Genomic DNA, 20,750 nt, shown 5'->3' with positions numbered 1-20,750 from the left:
GAGGGAAGAGGAAAGAGGGGAGAGGGAAGGGGAGGGGAGGGAGGAAGGACTTTGGAGGGAGCGAGAGAAGAGAGACAGCATCAAGGTAATCTGCACAGTTGTTCGACCCCACCCAGGCATTATTTTTAACGACCACCCATCTTCACCGACACTCAAGTCTACATTGTTATTCTTGTTTCTTGACAAACGATCAAGCCATTTGTAGACATCTGCTAGAGCATATCCCTCATGGTCCTCATGAGGACGTGCCGATCGTGACATGCATGCACACACATTAATCATTTTGAAGCTCCGCCCCAGTCAGCCAACCATCCATCCACCCTCCTTCCGTTTAAACTGTCTGTAGTGTAGGTTACTTGGCCGCAGGTTTGGCGGGTGTGTTACTCGTACTCGCCGCACCCGACTTCTTGGCCACCAGGCCCTGGAAAAAGTTGTGAAGCGCCTCGTTGCGAGCTGCGGCGGGACGCTCCGTCGTTGGCGACGTCGGCTGTGTAGGTTCCTGCAATGCATGTCAGCTGGGGTACGCTTGGAACACAGCTGGCGACTTACCCTCCTTGCAATCCGTCCAAACCGCTCTCTAACATCATCCGCACCCCCAGCTCCCTCCATCTCGGCCATGGCCCTCTCCACACCGGGCAGGCTGAGGCCACCAGTACCCATTGGCCCCACGACGCCGCCGTATCGCTCCGCGCCGCCGTCGGCAGCAGCACCGGGACCAGCACCCGAGTTTGCAGCGGTCGCTCCCACGGCGCTGGCACTGTTCGCCGCGTGCCGGAACGCAGCGCGTGCATCGCGGTTTGGATCCTTGAGGAGCACGTCGAGCTGTCGGGCCAAGAATGTCTGCTCGAGCTCGGACGTAGTTGTCACAGTGCTTGCGCTGGGCGGCTTGGGGCGCTCGGTATCGGGCACCATGGCGAACCAGAGGTCCTCGATTCCCTCGGCGTCGTCCTCGGTGTTGCCGCCCGAGAGCTTGGTCGCGCTCGACTCCCACGCCCTGCCGACACGTGCTGGGTCAAACCCATCGCGCAGGACGTTGATCTTGCCCCAACTGTCCCAGCCGGCGGGGACGAGGACGGCGTCGCGGTCGAGAACGTTGGCGCGGTGCGGGAAGGGAAACCGCGACGGGTAGGCCGCCACTGCCTCTTGCGGACCACCAGAGCCAGAGCCAGGCTGTGTCAGAGGCGGGGGCACACTGTACAACCTGTGGAAGAGGTATTCGCGCAGAAGGGTGTATGTCTGAGGCTGTGTCGGGGCCGTGTAGAACAGTGCTGCACCATAGGCGAGGCAGACGGTACGCAGCACCTGCTGGATCCAATCTGTTCTCTCTTCCCATCCACCACCCTTCATGCCCATCTCGTCGCCGACGTGGTCCATGAGGTCTGCGCGAGTGCAGACGACCACAATGGGGATGCCGGACGGGTTGAGCGTCAAAGTGCCGGGGCCGAGGGGGAGAAGAGTGCCGAGACTGTTGGCGTTATAGCCTGCGATGCTGGACGAGGGGGCGCCAGTGCCAGTGTTGGATGCTGGTGGTTCGGTGTAGTGCTGCAGGTGTGATTGCACTGAAAAAACGATCAGTTATCACCTTCGGACAAGTAAACAACTTACACCTCTCGCGCAGCTCGTCGCCGTCCGAATGACCCTTATCCGCACGCTGAGCCCACTGGTCCACCCAGGCGAGCCACGCCAAGAGCTCACGAACCATGGTACTGGGCTTTGTCCAGTCGAGAACGATCACAACTGCCGTGTTCTGCGGGGTAACGAGGTCAGTGCGCTCTCCTTTCACGGATGTAATCACGTCACAGGTAACTCACAGGCAAGGGGTGGGGAGGTAGAGACACGTCGACAAGACGCAGCAATCCCGGGTGTGATGATGGCGGGTAGAAGACGGACACGGGGGGTGCGGCGTCTACAGACTATGTCAGCACAACTCAACTGGGAGTCGACCCCTCTCCTTCCCGCGCACGTACCCTCGTCGCGGTCGGCGTGTTCGAGCACATCGTATCCAATGGCCAGGGCTGGCGGGGGAGCTTCGCGTGCGCGCCGTTTGCCCACTAGCTTGCTGAGCAAGTTACGCCTTCCTCTATGCCGTTCAGAGAGCAAGACGACATTCTTCCTCGATAACGACTTCTGTCGGTCGGCGCCTCGCAGAATCTCCGTCCACAGGTCGTCTGCGCGCGCGGGGCCGCTGCCGCTTCCAGCAGCGGCGGCGGCGGGGGTGGTCGCTGCCTGGGTCGAGCTGGATGAGGGGCCTGCTGCAGGCTGCGTCGAGGATGTGGTTCGCGAGTCTGGACGCGCTGGACGCGCGGGGGTTGTGGGGACCTGCATGTGGTGGTGTGTGAGGAAGGTTGGGAATGGGTCGTGTCAGTTGTCAACGCGTACCTCCCGCCACCGACGCGGCGCTGGCATTTTGGTCCCGCGCGCGCTATGTGGCTCAGACATCAATCGCAGCTCACGTCACAACAACAACAAAATGACAAGCGACCAGCAGCAGCTCTTTAGGTATGTACACTGTCTACACATTGCGTGTGGTGATGCATATATTCAACATCCTCGACTATAGCTTTAATCTTTGTTTTACTTTTTAGTAAGCAGCATACTCGCCCTCGTAGCCATACGACTGATCGTAGGGTGCCGGCTGCGGCCAGTAGCCTTGGGCATAATACACTCCTCCCTGCCCATCGGGGCCCATGGTACCAGCGTACGGGTTGTAGCCTTGCGGATAGTAGCCCTGGTGCATGTAACCCTCGGGGGTGACGACCTTATCGGTGTGGTCTGAGGTGGGCGACTTAGGCGTGCCCGTCTCGGCTTGGGCGATGGCGACTTTTTGAAGCATAGGCTGGGCGAAATACGGGCTGGCATACGGGTTAAGTGGCGAGCCCGAACGTCCAGCAGGAGCGTTAGGATAAAAGCCGGGACCCGAGAACGAGCTGCGCTGCTGGTGGTGGTGGTGGTGGGGAAGGTAGCCGGCTGGCTCGGGGGTGTAGGACTGGGAAGGGGGCAAGTTGCGGGCAGGGTAGAAGGAGCCAGGAGGACCAAAATTGGGAGGCATGCCGCCGTAAAACTCGCCATTGGGCACAGCGCCGGGAAGGATGACGCCAGGAGGAAGGTAGCCACTGCTCATGGATCCACTGTCGCTGGCGACGTATGGAACGGGGGATGGGTTGGAAGGGGTGAAGGAAGGTGCGAAGGTGGAAGAAGGCTCGATAGGCTGCGAAGGTGGGCGGGCTTCGACCTCGACAGCGGTAGTGTCACCTGGAAGACGGACCATAACCGCTCCAGAGTCATCGAGGAGTGCTTCGATATCAGGCTGAGTGACAGTTCCCTCTGCCATGGGCTTGGGCGCACGGTCCGGCGACGCCTCTGGTGTCGGCAACGTAGCGTGTTGATGGAACGGGCGGGGGATGGCGCCGCCGCGAGGGACGAAGAATCCACGTCCACGGCCCCTGCCTCGAGGAAGACGGTTCGTGCGGTAGTGGTCCTCGGTGGCAACATGCTCCTCGAAACCCTCGTGGCCCCACCTGCCATCAGCAGCGGGGGCACTGCGGCGCAATGGACTGTCGGTGTTGGACAGTTCCAGCTCAAGTTTGTCCATCTCGGCCATACGGTGGCCGTCGGCGAGAGGAGGGACAGCTGGTCCACGAGAATAACGCTGGCCAGGAGCAAATGGTCCAAATCCACGCCCACGGCCGCCGCGCGGTCCACCGCGGAACGAGCCACGGGGCATCATGCCTCGAGGTGCCCCGCGACCGCGCCAGAAGCTGCCTTCACCATTGCCTGCCTCGTAATGGCGCTGGTCGTGCATCCAAAAGTTGCCACCACGAGGGGCAAACTTGGCGTCGTGTGCGTGGGGCGGACGCTTGGTGTTGTCGTTGTTGTTCACTGGATCGGAAAGCGCATCGGGAGGAGAGGTCGAGGGGGGAGCCTGGGTTGGAAGGTCGTCAAGGGTGATGGCTGAGGTTGATGCGGCGAGAGATGCATCGACACTGTTGACACTCGTCTCGGTGGGGCCGCTGTTAATCGGAGCCACAGCACCAGCAGACGCATCGGCCTTGCGCTTCTCCTTGTTGTCTTTGCGCTTCGCCTTGAGACGCTCCTTCTTCTCTTTGGTGCGCGCTTCGACCCTCTGCTTCTCCTCCTCGGTGAGCTCGCGTGGAGCCCTGCCTCCTCCGCGAGCCCTACCACGCCCCGCTGCTAGCGAACCACCACGGCTGTTGCCGGGAGTTGGCGCCGACGAGGCTGTCATGAACTCGTCAAAGGTAATCTCTTCGCCCTTGTCCTCGACGTCGGCCCAGGCGGCGGGGGTTGTCGAGTTGACGTCGGGGAAGACAGACTTGGGAGCTGGTTTTCCCTTGTCCTTGGGCTTGGATGCAGGCTTGGTGTCGGTGGGCGCCTCGGATCCGTCATCAACACTGGCGGCGTCCGAGTCATCACCGTCACGGCGACGAGTCTTGCGACGGGGCTTGGTCCTGCGCTTGCTCTGCACGGCCCTTTGAGCGGTTGGGGGAGTGGGCGCAGCGGAGGAGGGTGTCTCAGAAGCGTTGTTGGTCATGATGGAACGGTGGGCAGATGGTTGTTATGGGGGCTGGGTGGCTGAGGGTTATATGTTAATGCGGGGTGGGTGGCGAAGAACGGCATCATCAGGGACTCACTTTGTTTAGGCGTACACAAACGAGGAGAAGTGAGACGGAGCTGGCTGCTACATCCGTCAGTCTCGGAGCGTTGGGGAGAACCTACCTGATGGGTGGGGTCCCTCTTTTAGGCGTGATCTATATTTTTAACGAGGCTGATGTTTATCGAGACAAGACACTTGAGCGTTGGTTGATGGAGAGAGAAGGGAGTGAGAGAGTGTGATGGGTGACCAGAGTGTTCCACCAGAGAACACTCACAACGAAACCTTAAGTGGGGGGAACATGACCACACACCCATTTCTCCCACCCGGTGTCAGTCGCCACCCAAAACCTCAAAAACAGTGCCAAAGTCTGTCGTCTCTTCGTCAGTCGACTTGTTGCCTCTCCACTCCCTCTCTCGACGAGGTCACTAGGCGCCATACCACAACCCGACTACTACGCCATCCTCGGCGTCCAGCCAGACGCGGCTGACGCCGAGATCACACGTGCATGGCGCCGCCTTGTCCTTGCCGTACGTGCGCCCCCAATAACCTTCTACTGACCGCCCAGGCTCACCCCGACAAGCGGGACAGCCCCGCCAGCCGCGAGGGAACCCCGGGTGGTAGCACATCTACTACACTGAATGGGGACAGCGTACCCGACATCGTTCTCGTGAACGAGGCGCGTGCCGTGCTTTCCGACCCCACCAGACGAGCTGCCTTTGACGCTGAACGCGCTCGCCCGTATAGCGCCCAGCCCCCTGCACCGTCCGGCCCACGAATTCGCGAGTACGTCTCGCTCGAGACCTTTACACCCCATGTCGAGGACGAGAGCAACCCGGACGCCGAACCACACCAGTACACCCTTGAGTGCCGGTGTGGACAGGAATATGTGATCACGCTGGAGGAGCTCGAAGCTGGCGTCGACGTTATTGGCTGTCCAGGATGTGGCGAGTACATTGGCGTCGAGTACGAGGAGGTCGATGAGTAGAAGGAGTAGAACACATAGATATTGTATAAACTACTACGCACACTGCTTGTGTATTCAATCCATGCGTCGCAAGCTGTCACAACACCGCACGTACTGAACACACGTACAACGTCCGTCCTCCCTCGGCGGAGGATCTTGAATGCAACGGAAGCAAATTCCAGGCCTGAGGGTGGTTGTGTTCATCTCCGTTTCGCAGCAGTTGCAACCACCGTCATTTACACCAACCATGTCCAGCACATCCACAAAGTCACAACGCGTCGCACCTCTTCTTTCAGGCGATGAGGCGAGGTATCGCCGTGAGTTTATCCACTGCGAACCCCACGCTAACAATCTAGGCCGGTATCGCGCTCTCAAGGAGCTGGTCAACGAGCTGAGTGACGTGAGTTGCAAAGTGGCCGAGGTGGGGTGTGGGAGCTACGACCTGAAGGAGAGACAGATGGCAGGAGTCCATCTGTTGTGCTTCCTATGGGTATCGTCGCTCGCACTATGTACCTTGTCTCTACCATCAGATCAGAGCTGACCACCCAGGAATCCAACCTCCTCGCCTTGCGTGTCCACGATATTCAACGTCGACTCTATGACGAGCACATGAAGGAGTACGGTCGCCCACCACCTGCCGTCCCCCTTCCCGACGACGCGAGCTGGGCCCCTTTGTGAGTGATCCTTGTGGGATATGGGAAACTGCGGCTTTGGAACGCTACCACTTCGCGTCCTTTCTCCACCTCCCCTGGCTCCGTCCTTTCACCTTCCTTGCCTTCCCTCTCACCCTCCTTCGATGTCATGAGCGACCTCCAACTGACTCTGCAGGGTCGGAAACGCCGATGCCTACCCCGACGATGCCGGGAAGCCCCTACCCCCACTTGTCGGGGAGAAGGAGGAGAAGGAGAAGAAGCCTCACGGCAACGGCAAAAAGAGCAATGGCAACGGCACCCTCTCGGCCCCCGCCTCGCCGGGACCCAAGGACGACCGGGACGACGAGGGCGACCAGGACGAGCACGACCGCAGCCGTGAAATGGACGACCAAGACGATCGTAGCCGCATCCACGATGGCCACGACATTGAGATGGACGACCACGAGCGCAGCTCGGAACACGGTGACCACTCGAGGGAGAGGAACGAGATTGTCCGCAGCAGGAGCCGCGGAGACGAGGATATGGTCGACGACTACTAGGTTTCGCCCCAACAGGCGCTGTATTGCTACGTGTATCATTCGGGTGTGAAAGAGAGATATTGATTCTTCAACTACTGACGTGCTCGTGCACAATGGGCCCATAGTACGGTGCGTGTGTATCACTGCCACCACTGGTCCGTTTACTATGCCCTTCTAGCTTATGCCTCGGTCTGTACCGTCGCTGTTTTGCGTCAGCCACCACCCTTTCGGGAGAACAACAACACTTACGCTCTCTGGTCTTTTTCCTGCCTGGGAGACGGTCATAGAGACCACGTCCCATCCACTTGACACTGCGGTAGGCGCCGACCTGGGCCATGCCACGACCACGGCTCTCGAGCGCGCGGCGGTGGGCCTTGTTCATCTCGCGCTTCTCGTCGCGGTCGATCACGCCGTCGTCCATGAAACTCTGTTGGCGCCTGGCAATCTCGCTGTCGCCCTCGACGGCCATGTACGCCTCCATGGCGTGGCGGCGGGACTGGGCGAGACGGAGCCTGTCGTGCTCGAGGTCGAGACCGGCCGAAAAGGCAATGTTGGCCCAGACGGTTCCCACAATCTCGAACGGGTGGTGTTCGCGTGTTTGGTCGTTGATGACCTGCTGACGCAGAACGTGCATGTCCGGACCGACGACGACCGGAAGTTCGATCTCGGCCTCTAGATTGTCCGTCAGGTCCTGGAGCCACAGGACGGCAATGGCGTCGGGCTTGCCGCGACCGACAAGCTGGCCAAGACCAGAACGCCCAAACTCAAACACCACCTGCGACTGGTAACGTCCATACACGGGGAGGAAGAGCTGGTCAGAGTCCCATCTGATGAGGTTGCTCTCATCGTCCACCGCAGCCTCGCGCTTCTTCATTGTCTCGGTAGACTCGTGCGTGACGACACCAAGTGACATTTCGCGCAGGTCCAGTTTCTTGGAATTCGGGTCGGGCTTGAGACGGACGTTGGACACGATGAGCGTGCCAGTCTCCCAACCACGCATGTGCGCGGGCATGGCAGTCTGGACACCGCGGAACGCGAACGAGATATTGGCCTTGCCAAAGCCTTGACCCTCGCGGAGGGGGAAGGTGCGCGTGACTGTCGAGGCATCGACGAACAGTTCAGAGAGCTGGACAGAGACAATGCCGAGGATGGGGTCGGCCTGGCGCAGGCGAGAGTCGCGGATCACGACACGGACATCTGCGGTGGTGAAATCACGAATGAAGATCTCCGTTCCAGCCTCAAAGTACGGGTTGGTCGTGTACTGCTTCACACGGGTACGGTAAACCAGGTCGTCATTGACGATGAACTCGCCATAACCTGAAGGCAAGTTTGTGGTCTGCTGGCTCGGGTCGTCGGTATCCTGTCCCGCCTCGCCTTCACGGTCGTCGCCCGATTTGCCCTCCAGATGTTGGCGCTCAAGGTTGTTGACCTGGTGCAAGACAATGGAGAGGATACCAGATGGGAACTGTGGGTCGGGGCGGGTCTTGGTGAGGTCCGGTGGGGGTGGAGGAAGGTCGGCACGGGCAGGGTTCGGGGCGGCATCGTCAGGCCTCATCTCGCGAGATGGGCCCGAGGGCTCGGTGGTCGCGTGGCGCGCCTCCTCGAGAGTGGGGTCGCGTTCAAGTGACTTGAGCAAAGCGGCCTTTTCAAAGTATCCAATCGACCAGACCAGCTTGCCGGGCATTTCGTTGGCGTCCTCAAACCCTTTGAGACCATCTTCGCGGCGGTACATCTGGTTCGGGGTCTGGATGAGTTCCTCAACAGGGACCTGCACACGGCCAACGAGGTCATCGGCGCTCAGCTTGTCGCTGTCCCAGAGCATGGCACAGAGCTCTTCCTTCTCCTTGATCTCGTCGATGGTGAGAAGGAGAAATGCAGTCTCCTCGTACACGGGGTTGAGGTCTTCAATGATGATGCGTGTAGAGTAGAGTGGACGACCGTACTTGGCATACGCGAGGACGATGTAAGGGTCCGACTTGCCATTGGAATCCTGTGCCGAAAGTCCAACACAGTAGTGAATGGTCACGACAAAGATGCCGATAGCACGAGTGTCACCGACTTGCGCTCCAGAGAGCATATCCTTGAGGTTGATGGTCATGCTCTTGGGCACCGACAGCTCAGCTGTGCCGGCCGCAATACCAGACTTGACAAAGCCGGAAATGAACGGCAGGTCAAGGATGTTGGGCAGGTGACGGGACATGGGGATAGCCGAGACTTCAACTTCCGGGACACCACAAAGTGCAAACGTGACGTTGCGAACGAAGCTTGAGGGGTCAGCAAGACGGATGATATGTCTGCACTCACGGTGGCTCGGGGATAAACTGGATGCGGAGACGAACGACGCCGTAAATCTCTTCAACCTGGATCCAGATGGGCAAGGGGATGTGGAACCAGTCGTAGGCACCGAGGAAGAACTCGACGAGCATGTGAATGTTCTTGGCACGCAGCGACGTGCCCTGTCCAGGCAAGGCCGAGTACGAGAACGCCGCCTCAAAGTTGTAATAGTCGCCAGCCTGGTCCTCTTCAAGTTCCTTGCCGGCAGTATCCTTGAGCGGGACCCCCTCGCCCTCATCAATCCAGTCAGTGCGCGGGTATCCCGGCTCGAGGGGTTGGTCGGGCAGAGCGCGGATGGACGTGATACGGAGAGGGTTTATGCCTTGGCCAATGTCGGTGATGCGCACAGCGTCGACAAAGCTCGGTAGTGATTGCTGCAGAATGTCCTCGATCATGTCGGCAACAGAAATGAACGTGACTGGGTCAATAAGGCCCCACACGAGCTTGATCAGGCCGTTCAGCCACTCGACGCTCTCCGGGAACGGAGGTGAGAAGGCTTCACCGCGTGAACGATTGAAGTCGAGACGGGACGCGTTCATTTCCTTTTCAATGTTGCGCTGCAAGAGATCGAGGAGAGAGTAGAGGCCGAACCCCACAGTGGCGTAGAGCATAGTGCGAAGGATAAACTTGATAAAGCCGCCGCCCAGGGAGAAGAACCACAGCACTACCAAGCTTCCTGCCATGGCAACTTTGACATAGTTGACACGCTGCGTGATGCCGTGGAAGGACTCGGGGATGGGCGGGGGGTATGTCTGGTACAGGATGTTGCTGCCAAGCGTACGGGGCCTCGTGCTGTCAAAGTCTGAACGGTCAGAATCAGTTGACCGGGGTAAGAACTTGCCTTTCTTGTCCACATCCTTGACAATCATCTCGGAACCAGTGATGGGGTCACGCACGCGGCGCTCGCCCTTACGCTTCTTGAACCGCTCAGTAGGCTTCTCTGGAAAAGACGTTAGCCTCTGCATAACTTCCGCAGAACGTACCCTTGCTAGAATTCATCTGCTCCATCAGACGCTGCTTTTCCGTCTCGGCGACAGACGCTTGCGGTTGACTGGCTGCCTCTTTGCGGTCTGCTGATGGTGGCTTTTGTACATCATGTGTCGCGTCGACAGTGCTAGCCCGTGAGTTGGCAGACGCAGGAGAATGGTCGTCGGAGCTCTGAGCTGATGCCTTCGCCATGGCCTCTTCACGAGCTTCCATGATACGAGCATACTCTTCCGCCTCTTGCTCGTGCTTGTCCTTGATGCCTTGCCATTGCGCGACGGTCGGCACTTTGTGCGACGCAGACCAACCTTGCCCAAAGACGCGGGGAGCTGGGGCAGCAGGGAGTGTGGGAAACTTGGGCAAATCCAGGCTTTCCTTTGCGTCTGCAGAGTCCGCTGCAGTGGAGTCTGGGGTCGTAGACGTTGGCGATTCTGAGAGTTGCTTTGAACTGATATCGATGGGGACCATTTTCGAGGGCGTCGGCGGCGCAGCGGATGATTTGGAGTCGGGTGAGGACATGTTCATGAGCGGGCGCTGCAATGCGCCCCAGTTGGTGAAGTTTGATGCGAGTGATGAGAAGAGTGGAGCCAAGAGTGACAGAGTGGAAACGAGCGTTGTGAGGACCCGACTTCGGGATCACCCACAGGCCACAGGTCCATGACCACTTTATGACGTAGGCACCTGGGGAAAGTGACGCTTCCGAAATCTCCGCAACATCGATCCGGCCGCCTAATTGTACATGGCCTCCGACGCTCTTCGCCGACAAAGGGCGAAGCTGCACTACGTACTTTGTGTGCCTCGTACACGAGACCTACACAAGAGTGATACGGCAACACTTCTTCACTTCTTCCAACTGGGGGCGAGGAGGAGCGTGCGCAGTCACCCGTTGCCTTGGCGCTTGGCGGCACCCACCCGCTGGTGGTACGCCGCACACCACTCCGCACATGCCGGCGCGAACTCCGAGGTCATGGTGTTGCGTTTCGCTGCCGCGGATGGGCTCGCGTACTGGCGTACAACGTTGTCACCGAACTGACGCAAGGATGACGCTCCCTGCAAGCCAGCTCCTGAGTGAAGCTTGCGTTAGTAGCGATCGTAAGTCTCCGCTCCAAGATCCAACGGTTCATCGCCTTGCACCAAAGTATCTATGGAGCAGTTGCCGTAGCTTCACGCAAACTAGTTCAGCGGTCGCGCAGAACAGGAGAGTCAGCAACAAGAGGCTGTGGAAACGCTCCAACCATCGAACATATCATCGGTAACTGTTTTTTTTTGCGAGACAAGAGCCGATCCTCCGCTTTGCGTCTTTTAGCGCTGGCTGCTGACAACAAACACTTTGGTGCATAACAGTGTGCATAACCTCACCAGTCGTCACCGCCGGCTCAACACAAACTTGAGGGCTTACCTGCGTTGGGTGCATCCTTATGAGCCGTGCTTAAGCTTCTGAGGCTCGTGGGTGTATTTCCTCGAAAGCCCCGCATCATGATCAACACAACCCCGACTGATACGCATCACTCGCTGCAGAATGCAGCTTGTTCCGGCACCTGGAACGGAAACCCTTCTTTGAATGTATCCCAGAATTGAGGGTATGCCCTCCAGAGTCCTTTCAATGCCCAAATAAACCTTCCAACCATGAGTCACGTAAGAGACTCTAGCCCTCGTTTTCCCACTTGAAGGAGGCGAAGTAGCACTCCAGATATCCCGCAGATGAAACCAAACAAAAAAGCCAACATTGCCAACCAATGCCCTCTGGTTATTGTTTCGCTCTAATAACCACAAATGCATACAGAAGGCTCAACTCAAGCGTGCTGACAGGTGGGGGGACGGGGCACGAGGCACAACCGTCTTTTGATCATGAACTGAGGGGGGGTTGGAAGTCGCTTAGTCGAACGAGACGCGCGAGCCCTGGCTGGCGACGATGCCACCAGTGCGGGCACCGCCGCGAGGAGCTCCACGGCCACGGCCACCGCCTGTAGAGTGTCAGCTGCTGTGACCTTGACGGAAGAGAGGTGGTGGAAGGATGGTTGAAGAACAAGTGAAGGAAGATCGCCGATGATCGGCGCTCCACTCCACTCGAACTTCTCCCAGTCCGACACTATGCTTCAACTTACCAGGTCCACCACGGCCACGGCCGCCGAAGCCCGAGTCACGTCCGCCGAACGAGCCACCACGGCCGCCACCACGGCCACCGCCTGCAGAGTCAGCACATGTTGCAAAGAAGAGGTCATTTGGGCCAAAAATGACCAAAATGACGTTGAGGCTCTTGTTCGAGACCCAACGCTTCCCAACTTACCAAAGCCACCACCACGACCACCGCCGCGACGGTCGCCGCCGAAGCCGCCCCTGCCGCCCGAGGGGTTGTCCTGGAAGTTGTTAGTCACTATTCCTCTTCCCACATTTGTGGTGAAATTTCTCACCTGCTTGGGGGGAGCGTAGTCGATACGAATGCGACGACCGGCGAGCTCCTGGCCGTTAAGGGCCTCGAGGGCAGCAGTAGCCTGGGCAACGTCGGCGAACTGGACGTAGCCGAAACCCTTGGGGGCACCGGTCTCGCGGTCGGTGGGGAGACGGACCGACTGGACGTCACCGTGCTCGCCGAAGGCCTCGTAGACGGCGTCCTCGGTGATGTCGAACGAGAGCGAACCGACCCAAAGGGTCTCGGCGGGGGGCGACTGCTTGTCGTTGAAGGCCTTGGCGCGGTTCTCGGCGGGGTTGTTCTGGCGAACGTTGGCGTAGTTGACACGGACCGAGCGGCCGTCAATCTCCTTGCCGTCGAACTTGATGGCCTCAGCCGAGGCCTCGAGGTTGGCGAACTCGACGTAGCCGAAGCCGCGCGACTTGCCGGTCTCGCGGTCAAGCATGACACGGGCACCAACGACCTCACCGCACGAAGCGAACTCCGAGGCGAGCCAGTCGTTGTCAATGTTCCACGAGAGACCACCGACGAAGACGTTGGGGGTGGCGTCACCGTCCTCGACCTTGGCCTTCTTGGCGGGGGCCTCAGCGGCGACAGCCTCGGGCTCCTCGGAGGCCTTGCGCTTGCCGTTGGAGACGGGGGCCTCCTTCTCCTCCTCCTCGTCAGACGAGTCCGAGTCCGAGTCCGACGAGGACTCCTCCTTGGCGGCAGCCTTGGGCTTCTCCTCCTCGGTCTCCGAGTCCGAAGAGTCAGAGTCCGACGACGAAGACTCCTCCTTGGCGGCGGCAGCCTTGGGCTTCTCCTCCTCGGTCTCCGAGTCAGAGTCCGACGAGTCCGAGTCCGAGGACTCCTCCTTGGCGGCAGCGGCCTTCTGGGAACGATGTCAATTTCTGCCGCCACATGTACTGCTTGTTCCGGCAACACTTACGGGCTTCTCCTCCTCCTCAGAGTCAGAGTCCGAGTCCGACGACGACTCGTCCGACGACGACTCGGGCTCGGGGGTAGGCTCCTTCTTCTTCGACTTCTTCTCCTTCTTGGACTCCTGGTAAACGCTGTCAGCTGCCATGCTCTGTGCGGCTGGGTCGAAGCAGTGAGCTCACCTTGGCGGGAGCGGCGGCGGCGGCCTTCTCCTCGACCTTCTTGGACTTCTTGTCGGCCTTGACGGGCGCGGCAACAGCGGACTTAGCAGACTTGCCCATTTTGAAGATTGGTTGGGATGGATGGATGGGGGGGGGGGGAGATGAGGACTGCTACCCAAGAACGCTCGCTCAAATTATTCATAACCGGCCTGCCCGCCGCTGGTCGTGTGGCTGGGGTCCCACTGACGCAAAAATAATCTGCAGCAGCGGAACCAATTGCGGCGTTATTGGCTTGTGGCATTTTTTCATGTAAACAAACCCAGGCCGTGTTCGCCGGCGGGCACCGCTAATGCACGTAGATTTTATTTGTTCGGTTTGGAGGGGCGGGGGTTTATTACTATTATTTTCCTAATCAGCCCTGAGACAGATATGCTTTGCACGCGTGAGGCAAAAAGGGCCACGTAAGTAGGGGACTGCTGCGACGGGGTCCGCGGGCGACACTGTCCGGCGTGCATATAGGGGGAGAGAGACGTGAGAGTTCGCAGAGGGCGGTTGTCCTCTTTGCAGCGGGCCAAGTAGCGCGTCAAGCTGATTGAGACTTGAAGAAGCTCGCGTGAGCCATTGTCGACACAAATATGATTGCTGCGACTTCACAAATCGACGACGCCAAGGACGTCACTGACGGCATTGACCCGTGCCTTGGCTTGCGGCAGTGGACCTATGACAGCAACTGCCGCAAAGAGCCGATACAGCTACTTTCGACCGCTGGTCTATCCTGTGTCTTGCACAGCGCCGCAGACGCGCTGAAAAATGCAAGAGAGTAGAAGATCGCCTAGGAAGTATATTTTGATTATCTGATTGTACGATACATTGTCTTATCAAAGTGTTATCTGAAAAGAGCGTGTTGGTGGCACAAGGAAAGGACGACGCAAACAGTCCCGACGTGACACGGCGTCAGCCAAAAAGTGGCCTCCCGGTCTGTGGCCGGCCAAAAGAGGTCTGTTACCACCGACGACCTTCGAGCAGCCGTCTCCTTGTCCTGCATGCTCTTTGGCCATTGCCGCAGTGCGACGACCACGTCTACAACATGCACACCTGCACCCTGGGGGGGGCTTGGGCCACTGCCGCTCACGTGTGGCCACTGCAGGCATAGAGTGCCGACTATCGCCTTGCACTTCCTATGGGATCCTCAGGTGAAAATTGATTCCGCTTCGGCACTGTCGGATTCACTGGCTGGTGAGGTCGGCCGTAGGAGAGACAAGATGAAGGGACTGGCTGTATCCACGCACGCACTCGATACAGCCAACCTTCGCGCTCTCCGTTCAATCCTTCGCACACATCTCTTTCTCCACTCTTCCTCACCTCTTCCTCACCCCCTCCCCCCTCCACACCATGTTCTCCCGCTCCGCTACCCGTTCCATCGCCGCCTCGGTCCGTCAGGCCCAGGTTAGTTTCCCACCACGCCCCACGCCCCCCCCGCAACACAACAGCGCGCGAGGCGCCCACCTTTTAAGGAATCGCAACTGACGTACCCCGCAGGCCGCCCGTGGCTACGCCTCGGTCACCTCTGCCTTCGCTGGCAAGAAGGACTCGGCTGTAAGTACTGCTGCTACTGCTATAGTGTTCGTCTGCTTACATGTTGGCAGGGCAACTACTCGGTCACCCTCATCCCCGGTGACGGTACGTCATGATGTTGAAGATTTGATTGTGTTGTTTTTTTCAGGTGCTAATGCTCACAGGTATCGGTCCCGAGATCGCTGAGTCGGTCAAGAAGATCTACACCTCGGCCAAGGTGAGCAGGCCCTAAACCGCTGCATGGGATGCATTTGTCGCTGACGCTTTTGCCCAGGTCCCTATCGTTTGGGAGGAGGTTGACGTTACCCCCATCCTCAAGGACGGCAAGACTGTCATCCCCGACGATGCCATCTACAGCGTGAAGAAGAACACCGTCGCCCTCAAGGGCCCCCTTGCCACCCCCAGTGCGTCTATCTAGCGTTATCGCAGAGCCTGGGAACTCCACTGACCTCGTGAACAGTCGGCAAGGGCCACGTCTCGCTCAACCTCACCCTCCGTCGCACCTTCAACCTCTTCGCCAACGTCCGCCCCTGTGTCTCGATCCAGGGCTTCAAGACCCCCTACGACAACGTCAACACTGTCCTCATCCGTGAGAACACTGAGGGCGAGTACTCGGGTATCGAGCACGTTGTCGTCGACGGTGTCGTCCAGTCGATCAAGCTTATCACCTACGAGGCTTCGGAGCGTGTTGCCCGCTACGCCTTCCACTACGCCCAGGAGTCGGGCCGCAAGCGCGTCACCGCCGTCCACAAGGCCAACATCATGAAGATGTCCGACGGCATGTTCCTCACTGCCTGCCGCGCCGTTGCCAAGGAGTACCCCGACATTGCCTACGACGAGGACCTCCTTGACCGTATCTGCCTCCGCATCACCCAGGACCCCTCCCCCTTCGCTGACCGCGTCATGGTCATGCCCAACCTTTACGGTGACATTCTCTCCGACCTGTCGGCCGGCCTCATCGGCGGTCTCGGTCTCACCCCCTCGGGTAACATTGGTCGCGACGCCTCCATCTTCGAGGCCGTCCACGGCTCCGCCCCCGACATTGCCGGCAAGGGCCTCGCCAACCCCACCGCTCTCCTCCTCTCGTCGCTCATGATGCTCCGTCACATGGGTCTCAACGAGTACGCTGCCCGCATCGAGAAGGCCACCCTCTCGACCATTGCTGAGGGCAAGGCCATCACCGGTGACCTCGGCGGCAAGGCCTCGACCTCGGCTTACACCGACGCCATCATCGCCAAGCTCTAAGAGAAAAAAAGCAGGGTTTAACGACCCTTTCTCCCTCTGATGGAGGGAGAAGGGACCTCCAGACGTCCGAAAGTGCGGCGTAGATAGGCCGATGAATAGGGCAAATATAGTGCAACGACGGCAGTAGCAGAACGACGGCAGTAGCGGAAGCGGCACTGATAAATCGCACTGATGGAAACGAGTACTGACGATGGCGTAGATAGGTTTCCAAGTGAGAGTGAGGACTGGAGGCGCACTGCGATGGATATATGCCAAGAAGCAGACAAGGCTACGGAGATCCGGGAAGATATCGGTGCCGGCGGTTAGACGCACCGCCCTAAACATGGGGAACGGAGGGGGCGTGGGCGTGGGCCGTGCGTCGACCTGAAACTACATAATAATGTCGATGACAGGTCATTAGTCCCGCTGCCACTACGTGATCCTTTGGTCATTGGGTGAGCTGGGGCCTTGTCTGGCACATTAGCCCTGTCTGGCTCCCATATCGAAGTTGGGCTTCTGCTCTGCAACGTGCTCAGACAAACTCGGTGTCGGATGTGTGTCGCAGAAACACATAGCTTGCCGAGTGTGAGCACCGCCGATCCGCCGACTGAAGAGGCAACTGGAGCGTGGTTGTGGGTGGCTGGGTGCATAGCCACACATAGCGGGTGGCATAATCGCCAGCTCGGACGCGCGCGGACGGTTTGATCGGGGCTGGTCCGTTGGGCGTTGGCGTTGGAGAACCAAGTATCATTGAGACTTGTGAATACTACCTCTCCATAGTGCGTTTTCAGATGAGTAGCCGGGGGCCGGAGGGAAGGTAATCTCCCACGCTCCTCGACGTCGACTGGCACAGCGAATTCTCCTACCCCAGTATCAGCTCCTACTGCAGTGCACAGCCCATACAGTTCACAGCCCTCAAGGTGGCATGCACAACCTACTTGTTGGTGAGTAGATGTGCCCGCTGCCTCGATTTGAGAGCTTCCTCAGAGAGATGGAACGATGTGATGTGTGCGCTCGGTCAATCCTGGTTGATCGTCCTGCCTCAGGCCGAGTACGAACGGCGGGAATATGTATCAAACGGTCAGCAAGGCGGACGGAGTTGGTTGTAAAGCAGTTGGTTGTAAAGCAGAAGGCCGACAGGAGGGAGGTTTGCCTCAAATATCCGGGAGCGGCCACCAAAAAGACACCGATGCCGTCGTTTTTGTTGGCGACAGTTCCTTCTTGGAGCTCTGATCGTTGACAGCCTTGACAGGCGGCCTTCATTGAACGCCAGATATTAACGCTCCCGGACACTAAACGTTCGGCGCCCCGGGCCATGGCAGGCTCATGCTCTGTGGGTCGTACCGCCATTGAACAGTCGAGCGATCGCATACCAAACACACTCCCCACTGAATCCACTAGCTCGAAAGAGGCCGAGGAGACGACATCCTCATCGGACGATGTGGGGCCGCTCTGGTACGGCGCCGACCAAGGCCAAGTTGCAAGCCCACAGATCCACAGATCTGCCACTGGCCACTGGCACCACTGAAAGCACAGACGGAGCGCCGACAATCGACATCATCGAGGGCTTGATTTCGATTCCCGGAGCTGAGCTCGGAGCTGAGAGCACGGCAACAATTTGGTATATCCTCCCAACCCAGCGAGCCGCCGGCTGTGAGCTCTGGCAAGACGATCTAGCCGCACGACTCTCGGTAGGTGCAGTCATTTAGTTAGTAGTCATGTAGGAAGATGATCAAGCTCCATGTGACTGCTGCGGGAACGTGTTGGAGGAAGCCGAAATTCCAAACACGGAGGAAGATCCGTTCCGGGTCTAATCTCCAAAACGACATCCATCGTCGACCCGCTGTCCTGATATCGTACCGCATTCATGGAAACATAAGGCATTGAGCCAACCGCCTCTCTCTCTCTCCACCCCCCTTCGGCCCAATCCTGCTGCCTCGCCTTCTGCAACAACTGTCCGCTCCGCTCAGTCCCTGCCGCCAAATCTGCCGAGAACAGAGTACACGCCGTCCACCCGTCCGTCCACCGCCTACGCCTGCCCCCAAAGTCGGCGCCTTTGGATTCACAGAGGTGTCCTGGCTCTCTACTTTTACTACGGATTTCCCTGCGGAGACGGATACTGCGCGGGATTCCGGCCCCGCCCCTACTTCTCAAACCGAGTCAGCTGCCGCTGCAGCCTGCAGATTGAACCAGACGTCTGGGCGTCCAGCCCCGAGGCTTGATACCGGACCTCCAGCTCCGGCCCTTTACGCCTAGCTCGAGAGTTTGGTTTGTTCGACATCTCATTGTCCCAACTCTCTCGCACCTTCTCGTTTTCTTTGGCCGCTTCTTATAATTCGGGATCTTGTTTGAAGGAAAGCGCCCCCACACAACCAGGCCTCGCCAACAGCAAACCTCAAAATAACGCAACTGCCCTCATCAACCAAGATGTCCGAGTCGGGTACTGCTGTCCCGGCGCCCAGAGAGCGCGCAGCCGCTGAGCGCCGCCTTATTTGGAAGCTCGATTTCCTGCTCATGCCTCTCCTCACCGTCACTTTGGGCTTGCAGTACTACGACAAGGCAGCGCTGGGCTCGGCGGTCGCGTTTGGTATCCTCAAAGACTTGGTGTGTCCAGATTTATCTCCACCTACCCTGGGTGCCCGGCCCTATATCCCCACATATCCCTCTCCCCCCGTCAGTGGCTGACCCCTAAGCAACTGTCAACGACGCACGATGGTGTCACTTCGACTGCCCGCTACTCGACGGCGACTGCGTGCTTCTACTATGGTTACATCGTTGCCGTCCTTCCGATGGCGCTCCTCTTTGCCCGCCTCAATTTGAGGTATGCGGCCGGTACTGTCATTGTGATCTGGGGTGTTGTTGCTATTCTCACTGTCGTCTGCACCAACTGTAAGTCCTATGTGGACGAAGAGATGAACAGTACTGACCTCTACCCCCAGACAAGGGTTTCTATGTGCAGCGCTTCTTCCTTGGACTTCTGGAGTCTGCGGTCAGCCCATGCTTTGTCGCGATCACGGCCCTCTGGTACAAGCCTCAAGAGCAGGCCACACGCCTGGGTATCTGGTACTCGGCCACGGGTATCTTCTCCATGTTCAGTGGTGCCGTCAACTACGGCCTTGGAAGCAGTGGTGATGCCCACGCGTGGAAGTACATGTACGTTTTACCAGACGCCTTAATTCATGGCTAATGTTCAGCTACTATTTCTGTGGCTCTCTCACCATTGCATGGGGCTTCATCGTTATGGCCATTCTGCCGGCTTCGCCTCTTCAACCGGGTCCCTTCTTCACCGCTTCTGAGCGCGACATCCTTGTTCGCCGCTTCGAGCAGAACCCATACGCCCGTGACAGGCAGAGCTTCAAGAAGGACCAGTGCATCGAGGCCCTCCTCGACATCCGTACCTACATTTATCTCTTCATGGCCACCATGACGTACATGTGTAACGGCGCAGTAACCGCGTTCGGTACTCTTATCATCAAGAGCATCGGCTACACTGGTCTCCAGTCTATTGCGCTTGGTATCCCCGGTGGAGCCGTTACTTGCATCACCATCTACTTCTTCACGTACCTCGCCGACAAGTACAAGAACATTCGCACTTACCTCTTCCCCCTGTCGTGTATCCCGGTGGTTGTTGGCGCTATTGTCATGTGAGTGCAGCTTCCTGGTCGCGGATGAGCCGATTGCTTACAACGCAGCTGGACTGCGCCCTGGCACCCCACCGCCGGTCCCCTCATCGGTTACTACCTCGTCGCGAGTTTCGGTGCGCCATACGTGCTGCTTCTTGCCATCGCTTCGGCCAACACTGCTGGTAAATTCGCCACGTTGATGTCGTCGGACTAAGCTTACCCTCCTCCCTCCCAGGCTCCACGAAGAAGGCCATTACCTCCGGCGCCATCTTCATCGGATACAACGTCGGCAACATTGCCGCTGCGTACACTGTGAAGGCCCAGGAAGTGCACATCAAGTACCGCAGCACGTGGATAACCGTTATCGTCTCCATGGTTGTCGCCAGCATTGCGTCCATTGTGCTCCGCTTCGTGCTCATTTCCATGAACAAGAAGCGCGAGGCGGCCGGCACGGCCGACCCTTCTCCCGAGGCTGTGCAGGCAGCTCGGGAGGACGATGAGAAGACTGTCACGGCTCAGACCCACGGCAGTGGCGCAGTGGAGGGTGAGGCGCCGCTTGTTATCGACAAGGTGGAGGAGTATGTCGATCTCACGGACAAGCAAGCACCCTTCTTCCGATACACTCTGTAACAAACAGATTATATTGGAATCTTATTATGGCATCTTAATTGCGTGGTGGCTATTGGCAGCAGGGGTCTGACTCTGCGCGTTGAACGAAGTCTCCTGAGATAGGCATTTGCACCATTCCGACCTTCTTACATTGCTGTCCCTCAG

At 58.5% G+C, this 20,750-nt stretch overlaps 8 protein-coding genes across 8 annotated transcripts; 4 read left to right on the top strand and 4 right to left on the bottom strand.

Moving 5' to 3' along the window:
• Positions 1-352: 352 nt before the first annotated feature.
• EHS24_002546 (uncharacterized protein) lies at positions 353-2,325 on the bottom strand (the record flags this gene model as incomplete). Its single annotated transcript, XM_028618281.1, has 5 exons — positions 353-499; positions 550-1,559; positions 1,606-1,747; positions 1,812-1,906; positions 1,968-2,325. 5 exons carry the CDS (start codon positions 2,323-2,325, stop codon positions 353-355), a joined length of 1,752 nt encoding a protein of 583 aa, XP_028473237.1.
• Positions 2,326-2,581: 256 nt separating this feature from the next.
• EHS24_002545 (uncharacterized protein) lies at positions 2,582-4,549 on the bottom strand (the record flags this gene model as incomplete). Its single annotated transcript, XM_028618280.1, has 1 exon — positions 2,582-4,549. One exon carries the CDS (start codon positions 4,547-4,549, stop codon positions 2,582-2,584), a length of 1,968 nt encoding a protein of 655 aa, XP_028473236.1.
• Positions 4,550-4,607: 58 nt separating this feature from the next.
• On the top strand, positions 4,608-5,597 carry EHS24_002544 (uncharacterized protein; the record flags this gene model as incomplete). Its single annotated transcript, XM_028618279.1, has 3 exons — positions 4,608-4,614; positions 5,042-5,139; positions 5,178-5,597. The coding sequence occupies 3 exons, from the start codon at positions 4,608-4,610 to the stop codon at positions 5,595-5,597; spliced, it is 525 nt and encodes a 174-aa protein (XP_028473235.1).
• Positions 5,598-5,823: 226 nt separating this feature from the next.
• EHS24_002543 (uncharacterized protein) lies at positions 5,824-6,768 on the top strand (the record flags this gene model as incomplete). The annotated part of the gene is made up of 4 exons (XM_028618278.1): positions 5,824-5,893; positions 5,933-5,976; positions 6,030-6,250; positions 6,405-6,768. The coding sequence occupies 4 exons, from the start codon at positions 5,824-5,826 to the stop codon at positions 6,766-6,768; spliced, it is 699 nt and encodes a 232-aa protein (XP_028473234.1).
• Positions 6,769-6,926: 158 nt separating this feature from the next.
• Positions 6,927-10,584, bottom strand: EHS24_002542 (uncharacterized protein; the record flags this gene model as incomplete). Its single annotated transcript, XM_028618277.1, has 4 exons — positions 6,927-6,949; positions 6,997-9,011; positions 9,052-10,021; positions 10,065-10,584. The coding sequence occupies 4 exons, from the start codon at positions 10,582-10,584 to the stop codon at positions 6,927-6,929; spliced, it is 3,528 nt and encodes a 1,175-aa protein (XP_028473233.1).
• Positions 10,585-11,940: 1,356 nt separating this feature from the next.
• EHS24_002541 (uncharacterized protein) lies at positions 11,941-13,674 on the bottom strand (the record flags this gene model as incomplete). The annotated part of the gene is made up of 6 exons (XM_028618276.1): positions 11,941-12,029; positions 12,171-12,251; positions 12,353-12,422; positions 12,477-13,346; positions 13,404-13,517; positions 13,576-13,674. The coding sequence occupies 6 exons, from the start codon at positions 13,672-13,674 to the stop codon at positions 11,941-11,943; spliced, it is 1,323 nt and encodes a 440-aa protein (XP_028473232.1).
• Positions 13,675-14,946: 1,272 nt separating this feature from the next.
• IDH2 (NAD-dependent isocitrate dehydrogenase) lies at positions 14,947-16,374 on the top strand (the record flags this gene model as incomplete). The annotated part of the gene is made up of 6 exons (XM_028618275.1): positions 14,947-15,000; positions 15,094-15,150; positions 15,201-15,234; positions 15,294-15,346; positions 15,404-15,533; positions 15,590-16,374. 6 exons carry the CDS (start codon positions 14,947-14,949, stop codon positions 16,372-16,374), a joined length of 1,113 nt encoding a protein of 370 aa, XP_028473231.1.
• A 2,406-nt stretch (positions 16,375-18,780) lies between these two features.
• EHS24_002539 (uncharacterized protein) lies at positions 18,781-20,606 on the top strand (the record flags this gene model as incomplete). The annotated part of the gene is made up of 6 exons (XM_028618274.1): positions 18,781-18,957; positions 19,032-19,242; positions 19,293-19,506; positions 19,548-19,997; positions 20,046-20,158; positions 20,212-20,606. The coding sequence occupies 6 exons, from the start codon at positions 18,781-18,783 to the stop codon at positions 20,604-20,606; spliced, it is 1,560 nt and encodes a 519-aa protein (XP_028473230.1).
• Between the last annotated feature and the right edge of the window lie 144 nt (positions 20,607-20,750).

This window comes from Apiotrichum porosum (genome assembly GCF_003942205.1).
Source record: "Apiotrichum porosum strain DSM 27194 chromosome Unknown scaffold_13, whole genome shotgun sequence".
Taxonomy (NCBI): Eukaryota; Fungi; Basidiomycota; class Tremellomycetes; order Trichosporonales; family Trichosporonaceae; genus Apiotrichum; species Apiotrichum porosum.
Note: the sequence above shows the minus strand (reverse complement) of the source record. Positions and strands in the feature narration are given on the sequence as shown.